This window comes from Triticum urartu, chromosome 6A (genome assembly GCF_056163025.1).
Source record: "Triticum urartu cultivar PI428250 chromosome 6A, HENAU_Tu73, whole genome shotgun sequence".
NCBI lineage: Eukaryota > Viridiplantae > Streptophyta > Magnoliopsida > Poales > Poaceae > Triticum > Triticum urartu.
Genome location: NC_141878.1, coordinates 7,516,889 through 7,530,021, shown reverse-complemented (window position 1 = coordinate 7,530,021; position 13,133 = coordinate 7,516,889). Strand labels below are relative to the sequence as shown.

At 45.8% G+C, this 13,133-nt stretch overlaps 2 protein-coding genes and 1 pseudogene across 2 annotated transcripts; 2 read left to right on the top strand and 1 right to left on the bottom strand.

Annotated features, from left to right (window-relative positions):
- The first annotated feature begins 2,137 nt into the window (after nt 1-2,137).
- Nucleotides 2,138-4,088, top strand: LOC147963063 (protein FAR-RED IMPAIRED RESPONSE 1-like; annotated as a pseudogene).
- A 1,558-nt stretch (nt 4,089-5,646) lies between these two features.
- LOC125513995 (uncharacterized) lies at nt 5,647-8,359 on the top strand. Its single transcript, XM_087529456.1, has 3 exons — nt 5,647-6,174; nt 6,277-7,428; nt 8,280-8,359. The coding sequence occupies exons 2-3, from the start codon at nt 6,285-6,287 to the stop codon at nt 8,357-8,359; spliced, it is 1,224 nt and encodes a 407-aa protein (XP_087385582.1). The 5' UTR covers nt 5,647-6,174; nt 6,277-6,284.
- Nucleotides 8,360-11,437: 3,078 nt separating this feature from the next.
- LOC147963062 (uncharacterized) lies at nt 11,438-11,995 on the bottom strand. Its single transcript, XM_087529455.1, has one exon. The coding sequence runs from the start codon at nt 11,993-11,995 to the stop codon at nt 11,438-11,440; it is 558 nt and encodes a 185-aa protein (XP_087385581.1).
- Between the last annotated feature and the right edge of the window lie 1,138 nt (nt 11,996-13,133).

Sequence of the window (13,133 nt, the reverse complement as noted above, 5' to 3'; positions counted from 1 at the left end):
AGGGAAGGCATTAATGGAAGGGGGTGGTGGAGGGCGGCAAAGAAGAGGGGGAGGGAAGGCGTTAATTGAGGGGGTGGTGGTGGAGGCAAAGAAAGAGGGGGGTGGTGATGGGAGGGCTCTAATGGAGGGGTGTGTTGGAGGGGCAAAGAAGAGGGGGGGGGGGGGTGGAAGGGCAAAGAAGAGAAGAAGGGAGGGCTCTAATGTAGGGGTGGTGGATGGGGAGCATTAGAACAAGTAAGGTGCAAGAAAGGGGGAGAAAGGAAGGGGGAGAGGAAGAAGAAAGGGGAGGAAGGAGGGGAAAGGTGATAGGTGGCTGGCGACCATAGCAGTAGCGCGGGGAGCCAAAACACGCTACTGCTATTGCAGCTTGCAAAATATCTACGGCTAGTGTTGCACTACCTATAGCGCGGTCTAGAAAAACACCCTACTATGTTATACATAGAAAAATAGCAGTAGCGCGTTTATCTAAATAGGCGCTATAGATCCAAAACTAACAATAGCGCCGGTTGGACGACCAGCGCTGCTAATATTTATTGACCAAGGCGTGTGGTGTGTTACACTTAGCAGTAGTGTGGGGCTAGGTAACAAGCGCTGCTGCTAACACATACTAGTAGCACGCTTTCTACCCAGCGCTACTACTGACTACTAGTAGCGTGGGGTCATAAACAAACGCTACTGGTAAAATTCTATCTATAAGCATTTCCCTAGTAGTGTAACTGCGATCTTGTGAGTCTTGCTAGTGATCTAACTGTCATAATCCTTTCTCACATCACCACTTCCAGCAGAGGCAGACAATTCTTTTAGGTGGTCAGTTTTACTGCTTAACAGACAGCACACCTAGCCCAGTTGCCTACTACAGTCAAAGACACTAAGAATGTTTAACCTTCATTGCTGCCCAAGCCCGCACAAGAGATGGAACACCTATTGCGGCTCTGTCATCGGCTGCCTGAGGTCGCGCAACTGGCTGGCATACGTCTTTAGCTTGCTGCAGTATTGTGTGATTGCCAGGCCGCCTTGAACAACGGCATGGACGCATGGTACTCAGCATCGATGTAGATGGCACGCGACATCTGGTTGTCACGGAATGTCGTCGATTGCCTCCCAGGCGGTGAACGTTGTGTCCTCGGGCTGTATCATGGCATCGAGAAGCTCGGGCAAAATTATGGTGTCGAGCCAGTAAATGAAAGTGTGATCAGCCATCATCTACTCCGGGTTGTGTGGACAAGCAACTTGCTCGGCATCGACATGGTAACATGTCAACCACACCATAGTGTCAAACAATAATGCTACACTTATGGATGACTTACGGAAGCTTTACAAAATGAGTAGGATAGAATCCGACGTGGTCGTGAGCAGGCGCCGCGCAGCCAGACCATCCGCCTTCTAGCTTCTACCTAGAAAAAAAGAACAGCCAGCCGCCTCCTCGTTTTCCAGAAGGACTGCTCGGATTCCCTCGTTCCACATTGAACAGATGGCCGCTGGGATTCTAGGTCAGACGGCGTTGTTGCCGCAGCAGGTCACAGCCTAAACTGATGTCCGTTGCAGCCGCTCACCGTCGAAGCTTCGGCACCGCGGACGACGCTGGAGGACTAAGGTGTGTGTTTGGCCGAACTCGAGGACTAGAGGAGGTAAGGTTCTTGCCCCAATATTGTTCAATCTCTGCATCTTCCATCTAGCTTTTCTTGATCAGATTACGATTGATTTTTTTTTGTTTCAGCAGCTGCTGTCATCGCAGCCCCTCACTGTCGAATCTTCGGCACCGCGGATGATGCTGGGGGTGGACTAAGGTGTGTGTTTGGCCGAGCTCGAGGACTGGAGGAGGTGAGGTTCTTGCCCCAATATTGTTCAATCGCTGCATCTTCCATCTAACTTTTCTTCATCACATTATGATTGATTTTTTTGCCCCAATATTTTTTTATGTTCAATATCTGCACCTTTCTTCTGTCTGAATCTACAAAAGTGCAGCACATTATTTACGATTGATTGTTTGTTCCTACGCATGCTTCTGAATGTATACATCTTGTATACTTCATGGTCCACATGCCAAATGTTAGCACAATATGTTACCATCCCCTATCAATTTAGTTATATTCCCTTTGAACAATAATAATGTTTAAAAGTTTCTTGATTTATAGAAATGGGTGATGGAATTGGTGGTGTTCGAGAATTAAGTGACATGCCTATTTCAAGCGATGTTGACACCATTAAGCAGCGGAATGAGCAACGCGGAACCTGAACATGACCATGGTGAATCTCAACCAGATGCCTTACTTGGAGACCCTAAATTGGGGATGACCTTTGATACTGAGAATGAGGTGCGAGAGTACTACAACAACTACGCTAAAACAAAGGGCTTTGGTGTGACAAGAAGAAGCTCAAACAATGATGATAATGGACAGCTGAAGTATCTTACACTTTCGTGCTCTTGGTATGGTAAGACTCAGTCCAACTCAAGAAATATGTTGAAACCAAATCCAGCAACCGAGTTAGGATGTAAAGCTATAATCAATATTACCCGTGGTCCTGATGGGAAGTTTCATCATTCAACCATCATTTTAGATCATGATCACACATTAAGTCCACACAAGTCTAGGATATTCAGATGGAACCAAAAGTTAGACTTCCATGTGACGCGAAGGCTTGAGCTGAATGACCGGGCTGGAATTCGAGTAAAAAAGAATTTCAATTCTTTTGTTGTGGAAGAAAATGGTCATGAGAACCTAACTTTTGGTGAGAACGATGCTCGCAATTTTCTAGAGAAAACAATAAGGTTGAAACTTGGCAGAGGTGATGCTGAAGCAGTTCGTGATTATTTTGTCAAGATGCAATCCAACAACCCAAATTTTTTCAGTGTCATGGACCCTGATGATGAATCTCGACTAAGGAATGTTTTTTGGGCTGATGCAAGAAGTAGAGCAGTGTATGACTCTTTTCATGACGTCATTTCTTTTGACACAACATGTTTGACGAATAAATATGATATGCCTTTTGCTTGTTTTGTCGGAGTGAATCATCATGGACAATCAGTTTTGCTTGGATGTGCTCTATTATCAAATGAAGATACTGAAACTTTTGTTCGGTTATTTCAAGCATGACTCACATGTATTCATGTCAAATCGCCATCCAAAAGCTATTGTAACGGATCAAGAAAAAGCAATTCAGAATGGTGTGGGAAGAGTTTTTCCAGAATCTCGACATAGATGGTGTTTGTGGCATATAATGAAGAAGATACCCGAGAAGTTTGGTGGATGTGATGAATATGATCACATTAAAGTTGCTATTGGCAAGGCAGTTTATGATTCATTAACAATTACAGAGTTTGAAGTTGCTTGGATGCTTATGCTTGAGAAGTATGATCTTGGTGATAATGAATGGCTTAAAGGGCTTTACTGCAATCAGCACCGATGGGTTCATGTCGCCACTTTGAGTTCAGAGGGATTCTCTGTAGGCATGTGTTGCGTGTTTTCTTACTAATTTTGTATTTATTTCAGGCTCTCTACATGAATTTCAGAAACAAAATGTCCAACAAAAAAGGAAATCATCACATGATGATATTCTAGAACAAGTCGTTGTGGAACAAGATGGCCAAGCTTGTAGTAGCATGGCTGAGGTATGCTTATTTCTCGCCATTTTATTTCTAGTAAACTCTTAAACATCCAAGTAATTTTATCACTTTCTTTGGAGCAGAAATCATTTGACTTGGGCATTATCAATGGCGACATAAATCCAACCCAAGGATCGACTACAGTATCACTTGGAGGTTCATCGACAATGGTTATGCCCCAAGTTCTCGGAGAATATACGACAATTCCAGAATGTAAGAGGCAAGAATATGATGAGACCCACTTTTTTATTGATCTGAGGCAAGTACATGAGTGCACGAACGTGCTAGTCAGTCGTGGCTAACTAAATCCCTGAATAGGGAGATATGTTTACAATGATGATGCCCTGATTTTGCGCCCTTCTCTTATTAATAAACTGAACTGTCCTTATTTTGCGCCCTTTCTGTATCAGCTGCTGGTGATGCTTACAGCTTTGGGATAACTCTGCTGGATCCTGAAGATGTTCACAGGGAGGGCACTAGCTGATGGTATGTTCAGAGAAGGATTGAGTCTGCACTTGTTTGCAGAGATAGCATGTCCTGACAAGATATACACATGCAGCCATATGATAATGATGATGATGCAAGATTGAACACTGTATTGGCTTGCTTAGCTTCTGTTATCAGAATCGGCATCTTGTCTAGTACTGTTTCATCACACAACTAACACAGCTCTGAATCTGTCAAGCAAAAAGTGGCATCATCAGACAACCAAGGGACATGGGCAATTACACACAACATGCAGGATTTTTGTGATTTAGTTGCTCGGCATTGCAACAATGGAGGACCTCACTGTGCCACAATCCGACCAAGAGCTCGCGCCACAGCAGCCGACGACCAAGAGCTTGCGCCACCGCAGCTGACCACCAAGAGCTCGCGCCGCCGTCGCTGGAGACCAAGATCTCGTGCCGCAGCCGCCAGAGAGAAAGAACTCGTGAGCGCCGCCCGCGTATGATGTAGCGATTGCCGCGCCGCCGCTGACTGCAAAGAGCTCACCAATCGGTTTCCCTCGGGCAGGAGCTCGTCGTGGCCGTCACAGGGTAGGTAGACCCGCCGCGCGAGGGAACCGGCAGGTCGGGCCGCCTCGAAGGGCCCTCGCCATGTAACGCCACCGCTGATCTGGGGGAACATCCTCTGCGCTGTCAGCCGTCACCCATCGCCGTCGCGTCACCCGGTAGAGAAAGGGGATGAGAAGGGTGGGCCGTGGGGATGACATGGACGTTTCCACATCAACAAGCGTCCGTAAATGTAGCATTATTGGTGTCAAAGTGTGAGTGCTACTGCTGGTAGCGGATGACCGGAACATGGCAGCGGATGTCAATGGTTTGAAGACCAAGGTGGGGAGGGAATAAGCCGGCGGCGCAACGAGCAGAGCGTCTTGGTGGCCGCCATTCTGAGGAGCGGCCGTAGGTAGATTGGCGTTGGGGAGATGGGCTATGCCGTTGGTGGCAGGTCAGGGTGGACACGGTCCGGGCCGGTCCGGTCGCTGACCGAGCTGCAGTTTGGACCGGTCGCCGGCGGTCTGGACCGGACCGGACCGAGCAGTGCCGGGGTCCTCTTTTCAGGGACCGGACCGGCGGGTGTAAAGCTCGGTGTGTACCGACGGGCTCGGCGGTCCCTGCGGTGGCCAGTCACTGCCATGTGGGGTCAGCATGTCGGAAAGGTGGAGGGAGAAGTAGCATGGTGGCCGGGGCCGTAGAAGATGCATCTGATGCTTGCGGTCGACAGGCGACGCTGCGGAGGAGATGCCCCTCATGCTTGTGGTGGTCGGACAACGCTCGTAGGCGGCAAGGAGGTGGTTGACTAAGTCAAGAAGTTGCCAATGGCGGCCGGTTTGCAGGCGGCGCACTTGAAGCCTCGTGATCTCACGGGACGCGGAGGTCAACGGCATGTTGGCAACGAGATGCAAGCTCCCCGCATCGATGGCGAGCACAACGAGGAGGTCGACAGAGGCCGCGCTCCCTGCTACACTATTTAGCGAGCCTGGACTGGACCGAAACGGGCCCATATTTACAGACCGGACCGTCCATTATATTTAGCGAGGCTGGACCGAGCGGGCCAAGAGCGAACGGGCCACGAGCGGGCTGAAAAGCCCGCTCGCTATGTCCAGCCTGAATGGCAGGAGTGCCATCCATGCATGGCAGCGGAAGCAAGATCAACGCAGAGGCAAAAGGGATTTGACGAGGCTAAGAACTCTCGTGCACTCTCTGACTAAAGTAGCAGCTGTTTCTCCTTTCGACAAGGGTAAATATGCCATTTCCATGCCTACAGTGAGTAGAGTCACATCGCTGGAAAGGAAACAAAAAAGAGCACACTCACATCGCATCTCGCTGTCTCAGGTTTCAGACTCTCAGCCGCCGCCGCTCCACCCAACGGCGCCGGCCGGTGGCCAGCCGCCGCTGCTCCTCCAGCTCCACCGCGTCCGTCCTGAACTCCGCTGCGTCCCTCACGCACTCCGCCGCGCCTCCCCCTACCCCCGCCCTTCTGCCCTGCCCCGCCCTCCTTTGCCCTAACCCTAATTCGTAGCGGCGACCAACGGCGGCGCTCCGGCCAGGCCTCTGGAAGAACAAACGGTGAGTGCCTCTGGTTTCTTTTACTCCTATCTTGACTCCTGCTTTTCCAATTTTGATTTGGTTTTAGGATTCTTGATAATTCTCTTGCTGTCTTCGCTACAGGCTGAAGTATGAGGAGCCGCCGCCGCCGTTGCTCGCCGGCGACGGCGTCCCCAGTGGAAGATGAGAACCTTCTCCCGGAGATCCTCCTGCGCCTCCCTCCGGACCCATCGTCACTCCCCCGCGCCTCCCTCGTCTGTAAGCGCTGGCGCAGCATCCTGTCCGATCCGGACTTCCTCAAGCGCTTCCGCAGGCACCACCAAAAACCTCCACTGCTCGGCTTCTTCAGAGGTAATTCAATGAGCACAGAGCACCACTTCACTCCTGTGCTCGACTCGCCGGACCGCATCGCTGCAGCCCGCTTCTCTGTGCCCAACAACAGCAACAAACACTGGAACTTCGTAGGCTGCCGCCACGGCCTCGCCATCCTAGTCAACATGTGGCTTCGTCAGGTGATGGTGTGGGATCCCCTCACCGGACAAGAGCACCGTGTGGCTTGTCCACCTGGGCTGGTGTTCGACCCGGAGGTCCACCTGGTGTACTGGGAGGCCGCGGTGATGTGCGCTGATGCCCAAGACGGGCACGTGCATGGCGATTGCTTCTCGAGACCGCTCAAATTGGTCTTGATCTGGGTCATTGGATACAGAAAAGCATTCGCTTGCCTCTATGAATCGGCATCTGGTTTATGGGGAGACATTGTCTCCATGGAGTCAACAGACACGATGTTTGGCATAAGGCCTGGCATCCTTGTTGGGAGTGCACTTTGCTGGGTGCTTTGTGGTGGTAACGTCCTTGTGTTTGATGTTGAAAGTCAGCACCTTGATTTGATCAAGAGGCCGGTAGACTGCCCTATGAACACCACCTCCTATGGATTTGTTCAGGTCTTAAGGATGGATGATAACAGACTTGGCCTCGCATATTTGTCAAAACTGACCATCCTGTTATGGGAGAGGAAATCAAACTGTGATGGCGTTGTCACATGGGTGTTTCTGCAGAAAAGTATTCAATTGCAGGAGCTCTTTCCGCATAGAATGTTTAGTCGTTGCAAAAAGATGATAATAACGGGGTACGATGAGGACACAAATGTGATTGTTCTGTCTACGATCCGCGGCGTCTTCACGCTCCAACTTGACTCGATGCAGATCAAACATATTTGCAAACGAGGTGGCTTATGTTTGGACACTTTCTATCCATACACAAATTTCTATACTACAGGTAATGCCTCCTCTGTATTCACATTGCACGAGCAAACAAGAGTAATTTTTTTTCTTGGATTGCTTTTGGCACATGATTGCGGTAATAAATTGTAGTTGCGATTAAAAATTGACTGGATATATAAAAATGTGTTCAGTTGTTTGTTTCCTTGTTGGTCTGGTCATGAGTTATGGTGATGTGATTTCTTATTATTACCATGCCAGATTAAAGCTAGAACGAGAATATAACTATTTCATTGATTTGTGGCCATTTCTGATTGGTAACCACAGTCGTGTGCTGGCAATTTGTGATGTCGTGAAGCCGTCTGCTACATGAAATAGTTAACTGGCTGGCACACTTGGAAGCTTAAATCTAGTTATATTTTCCCATACAATAAATTTATGGGAAATATAATGTCTATTTTCACTGACCTTGATACTAAATATCAATTTATAACATGTACATTATGTGTTGTAAAAAAAAGAACACTAGTTAATTAAATTCGAATGGTACTATGTAATCACTGTGGTTTTCCAATATGTGCTTTCTTCTAGACCATTGGCCATAATTTTAGAAATTTCCCATCATATCATTGATGGTGATGTAATTTCTTATTATTACTTTTCTACCTTAAAGCTAGAAGAAGAATATAACTAATGGTTTGATGTTTGTCCATTGCTAATTGCTAACTGCAATCATGTACTTATAATGATTAGCTTCGTTTAGGGGGATTCATTTACTGTCATCATAACAGAAGCTAATCCCCTTCCTCCAGTTACCTAAAGTTATAATGGTTTGCACATATGCCTTCTCATTGATTCAACTTATCTTTGATATTTCTTTCCTTTTGTGCTTCTTTTGCTTGTACGCAGGGGAGTTGGCTGGAGACTGCGCGAATCTGAAATGTGAACACATGACATGTACTAATATTCTATCTTTGTTGAAAAAGTGAGGTAATTTATCTTCTAGCTATGAGTATATCTTTTGTCTTGAAGGCAGTATATCATTTCATGTTGATTACTCAGCTTAGATGGTGCATGATTTATGATTTTAGATTCCTAATGCATAAATTCAATTAATTTTGAAACCATGTAGTTCTTATATTTCTGTAAGGTATGTTGTTCATTTGGAACAATCTAGGAAGTCCAGTCTTCGCCTCTCATGGATGCAAGTTTTCAGTCACTGATCTTTTACTAGTTTTTACTTTGATTGTACATACTTATCTGGAGAAATAAAAACTAGAGAACATGATAACCATAGAGGTTGCAGGTGTGCCATCACAAACTGATTGATCTTCTATTGGTTTTCTCCTTTGTATTGCTATTTTTGATAAAAAAAATGCTGGGATGATTCAGCTTTGGATTTTGCTGTATAGTTTGTACAGTGTTGTATGGTTAAACTTTATTGTTGGCTCATAAAAAAATCGATTTTCTTTGAGAGTAGTATGAAATGGGTACACTGAGAAGGCTTTGATTGTTCTGCAAGTATGTTGAGTAATACTTGGGTTACTGAAACAAAGAAAAAGGGCTAGATGGTTCTTCAATTCTGTATGCTGTGAATGTGTTCTGGTTGACGCTAAGATTGCTATTATGTACAGTAGCATGTCACGTGGATCTTCTCGGATTTAATCGTGTGAATTTTTTATTATTATCTAAGATCAGCTGACTTTAGTCAAGTTGCATGCCTGGTAGACTAGTGGAGTCGATTTGGTTAATCGCTTGTATTAACTAGGTGGGTGGACAAGAAGCAGTTGGCTATGTCACTTTAGACATTGTGTTTGTGAAGTCCCTCACTACATTTGATCCATCTTGTGAGTCTTGCTAGTGATCTAACTGTGATATGCTGATGACATGACCTCATCACCACATGCAACAGAGACAGGCAGTGCTCCTAAATTATAACATATAATATATTTAGAATTATAGCTGCTTCCTAGTTAGAGGACATCATGTAGGAAGGTTCTTAGATGCACAGCATCAAGTGTGTCTTTTGTAACTCCGTGAGTTAAAAGAGAGAAAAAATAAAGAGAAGAAGAGGGGAACGAAACAGGCCCTTTGCTATAAAAGTTTTCTACGCGTGTGGTTGTTGTTATTTGATGTGATCAAAATTTGGGAGAGCCAATTAGACTAGTCGTTGTTGAGTTGTTGAGTAGACAAGTTGGGAATAGGCCTAAGTTTAGGTCACGTTGGACATAGGGTGACGAGTATTAGTAGTGTTTACTTTGGAGTCTATGTAATCATGCTATTATTTACAATAAAGGAGAAAATCATGTGGGAACTTATAAAAGAGTGGGGAAAATATCCTGTGTTCCTGTGTGTATCTCTACGGAAGTACGGATCAATCTAGTGGCTGTGAGATTAGATTGCATCCTAAGCTAGCCTCCATCAAAAGCATCCACCAGCCTGCTTGCCTGATTACCTAGTTCTGTACGCGTACATCTTGTTCTGGTTCCGACTAGTTGCACCGGCTTACAACGGTGATCTGATCGGCGGCGAGAGGCGCGAGTTTCAGCAAAGGTAACACTCGTACGGTCATACCTACTGGTTTGTAGACAACTATTGTGGTGGATAAAGCTTCTGAATCCAGTGTCTGCATGCCTAGTTGGAGACTCGTCCTTGGATGTATTGAGATCTGAACCTGTTGTCCTCATCATCCTATTTTTGTTGCGACTGCCTACCTCAGCCCCAGTTACATAGTTTAAAGAAACTAAGACAGTTTTGTCAGGAACACTCTTACTTTTATTATTCAGTTGCTACATGATCCTTTAGCAGCTCTGCAAGTTTATCGGGGTTTTTTTCCGGGAAGTTTATCTGTTAAATTCATTCGATGTTTGCATGATGTTTTCAGTAACTTGAAAAATATCCCTTTGCTTGGTATATATGCATCTATAAATTTGTAATACATCATTTCTCGTGCTCATTATTTCAAAATGTGTTCCAGGAATACAAGACCAACATTCAGAGAGGATATATTCGCCTTCGTGGGTAAAAACTATGGTCCTTAAAATCGCAATGAAGCAACAAGGAGACATGTCATAATAGAGTGTCATGATGTTTATTTTTTCTGAATTTTCCCATGTTACATTCATGTGATGTACCATTGAACCTCAAAGAGTATTTGACCTGAAAAAACATCTTGATGTACGTATTGTCAAATGGCAGTCCAATTCTGGAACTTGCCATTGAATTTTTTCTTGTTCCGAGTAACATATGTTTTTGGTTTTGAATATACAATTTCTGACAGTCCATAAAGTTACGAAGTTCTTGAGGGAAAACTGGGGAGTGAAAAACTATAATTTTTTCACTGTGTATAAATGTCCTGTGATTATGCAGTGATAATGCAAAAGGTAATGGAATGGGTTCACAATGGGATGAAGGCGTAATAAGATATTTCCCCTTTTTGTATGGTATTGCCATTGTAAAGGCATGGATTCCATTGCGGTGTTTGGATGTTTGATGTATTTTGAATGCTATGCAGCGATGATGCTTTGGGCAATTCTCCTTGTGATGGCTGCGAGGAAAATCACTGGTGACGGAAGCTGCTCCTTGAGGTGGTGGAAGATCTGAAACGTGCTTCTCACCTTGCCCGCTGATCTATCCATGTAAGGTGCTTTGCTGCTCAAAATAAATCTGGTCAAGGAGTAGAGAAATGGGTCGCTGGTGTCGTCACTGCTGCTACATGCAGACGTCTCGTCGGAGTAAATCAGGTTAGATGGTTGAGTTGAAGGTGGGCGGGAACGGAGGGAAAAGAAGGTTGGCTTTGGCGAGAGATAGGGATGAGCGATCACAGCTTCGGTTATCGGACAGGGGTGGGCGTAAAAGGAAGTGAATAGGGGTGTGATTTGATTATGCGCTATCCGTTTACAGCCCTACTAAACCAAACGTGTGCAACATTTTAAGGTGCCTCCGCAATGTGATGATGGCTAAAAAAACGTGAACCAAACACCTCCATTGTGTAATATGTGCCTTCTTGATGCTTGTACATTTTTTTTTGAGGATTAATTCCGCCGCTTTATTTAACCAGCGAATATCTAAACAACATCCGGGATCTCATCGGCGAACACAACTAAGATTAAGTCTGGTGGCACCATCAACCAAATCTTACATAGATCTACCCCTACCCCTAGCTTAGCTAAATTATTCGTGGCATAATTTGGAGACCTCCTTACCCATGACACCTTGCTCTCCTGAAATGTTCTCAATATCGACTTGATTTCTTCAATACAAGGTCCAGTCACTGAGAGATTCTTTCTTCCGTCGTTTAACATGCTCCCCACAATCTTGTTGTCGGTCTCCAGGTGAAGCTTCTGCACATGTATTTTAGATGCAAGCTTGACCGCTGCCCTGCATGCAATTATTTCTACCATCTGATGGTTAGTTATGGGGACGAACAAGTAGCCACCTGCTGCGTGGATGTCACCAGCATGCCCCCAAAGGATCATCCCTCCACCACCCTTATCTCCATGTTTCACAATGCCGGCATCTAAATTGGTCTTGACCCATCCTTCATCTGGTGGAGACCACCGCTGTAGCTCTGTAACAGGTTTGGCCGTGTCTTTGTTCACATGCAGAGACATCCATTCAGCCATATACAGTGCCACGGACCTGGATATTTCATGTGGCGAGGCAATATTCTTTCCTTCCTTTGTTTCATTCCTTGCACGCCAAAGCCCCTACACCACCTCTGCAAACCATCCTAGCATCCAGCTCGACAATGCACTCGTCGAGTCCGCCGTAGTCAGTGGGATCGCCACCGAAACTCTATTTTACGAGAGCATAATTTCCCAAAACATAGCCGAATGTGGCCATGACCAGAATCAATGATATAGCGTCTCCTCCCTTCTGCATGCCACACAAAAAACTCCTTCCTTTGTATGCCAACGGTAGAGCTTAGAACCAACAGCGCAAGTCCATTCCTCAGGAGCCTCCACATCTGTACCTTCGCTTTATTTGGTGCACATGTATCCCAAAGAGCCAGCCACTCCTTGTGTTTATGTAGAAAAGAAGTAGATCCCAGCTGTCCAGACTTCACTACATTCAACGTCATTTTAGGTGATATGCTGACTTGACCGAGAATTCACCATTCTTTGTATAATTCCATGCGAGGTAGTCATATGTCCCAGGACCTCCTGGCGCTATTTTTTTATATCCACTGCGTCATCATGCGAGAACATAGAGTCCACACGGACTGGATCCCACGCCCCTGTGAACATAATCCTGTCCGAGTTGTTTCATGCTCCCCCTTTGTGGGATCCTGTTATCATGATGGATCAGAATATTTGATCGGTCCCCAATCCACCAAATAGCCACTTTTCAAGACATCACGCCCATGCAATATACTATGAAATGTGTATGCGGCCCCTGCCAGGCATGTTGCATTCATAATGGTTCCCTCCTTGAAGAAACGCGCCTTAACCACTCCAGCAAAAAGATCCTCCACGCCTGCATAGAAAGCCAAACCTCCATCACGTTTGCCGGTACACATTTTATCTCATGCAATTCAGTGCACGTTCCTCTCACCATTTTCTGCTCCCCACAAGAATTTCAATGAGATTGATGTCAAGTTCTTGCACATCTTCTTTGTGAGATGAAAAGAACTTATGGCATAGTTTGGTGTGGCTTGAAGCATAGATTTCACAAGTGCCTCCTTGTCGGCCTTTGTGAAGCTCTGTCCTTTCTATCCTGGACATTTGCCCTTCGAACATTCCGTAACAGGCTTAAATGTAC

Excerpts from the sequence above, each read along its gene's own strand:
- LOC125513995 (XM_087529456.1), top strand. The coding sequence starts at position 6,285 with ATGAGGAGCCGCCGCCGCCGTTGCTCGCCGGCGACGGCGTCCCCAGTG. Across the intron at positions 7,429-8,279 it reads CACAAATTTCTATACTACAG|GGGAGTTGGCTGGAGACTGC; the intron begins GTAATGCCTCCT and ends GCTTGTACGCAG.
- LOC147963062 (XM_087529455.1), bottom strand. The coding sequence starts at position 11,995 with ATGGCTGAATGGATGTCTCTGCATGTGAACAAAGACACGGCCAAACCT.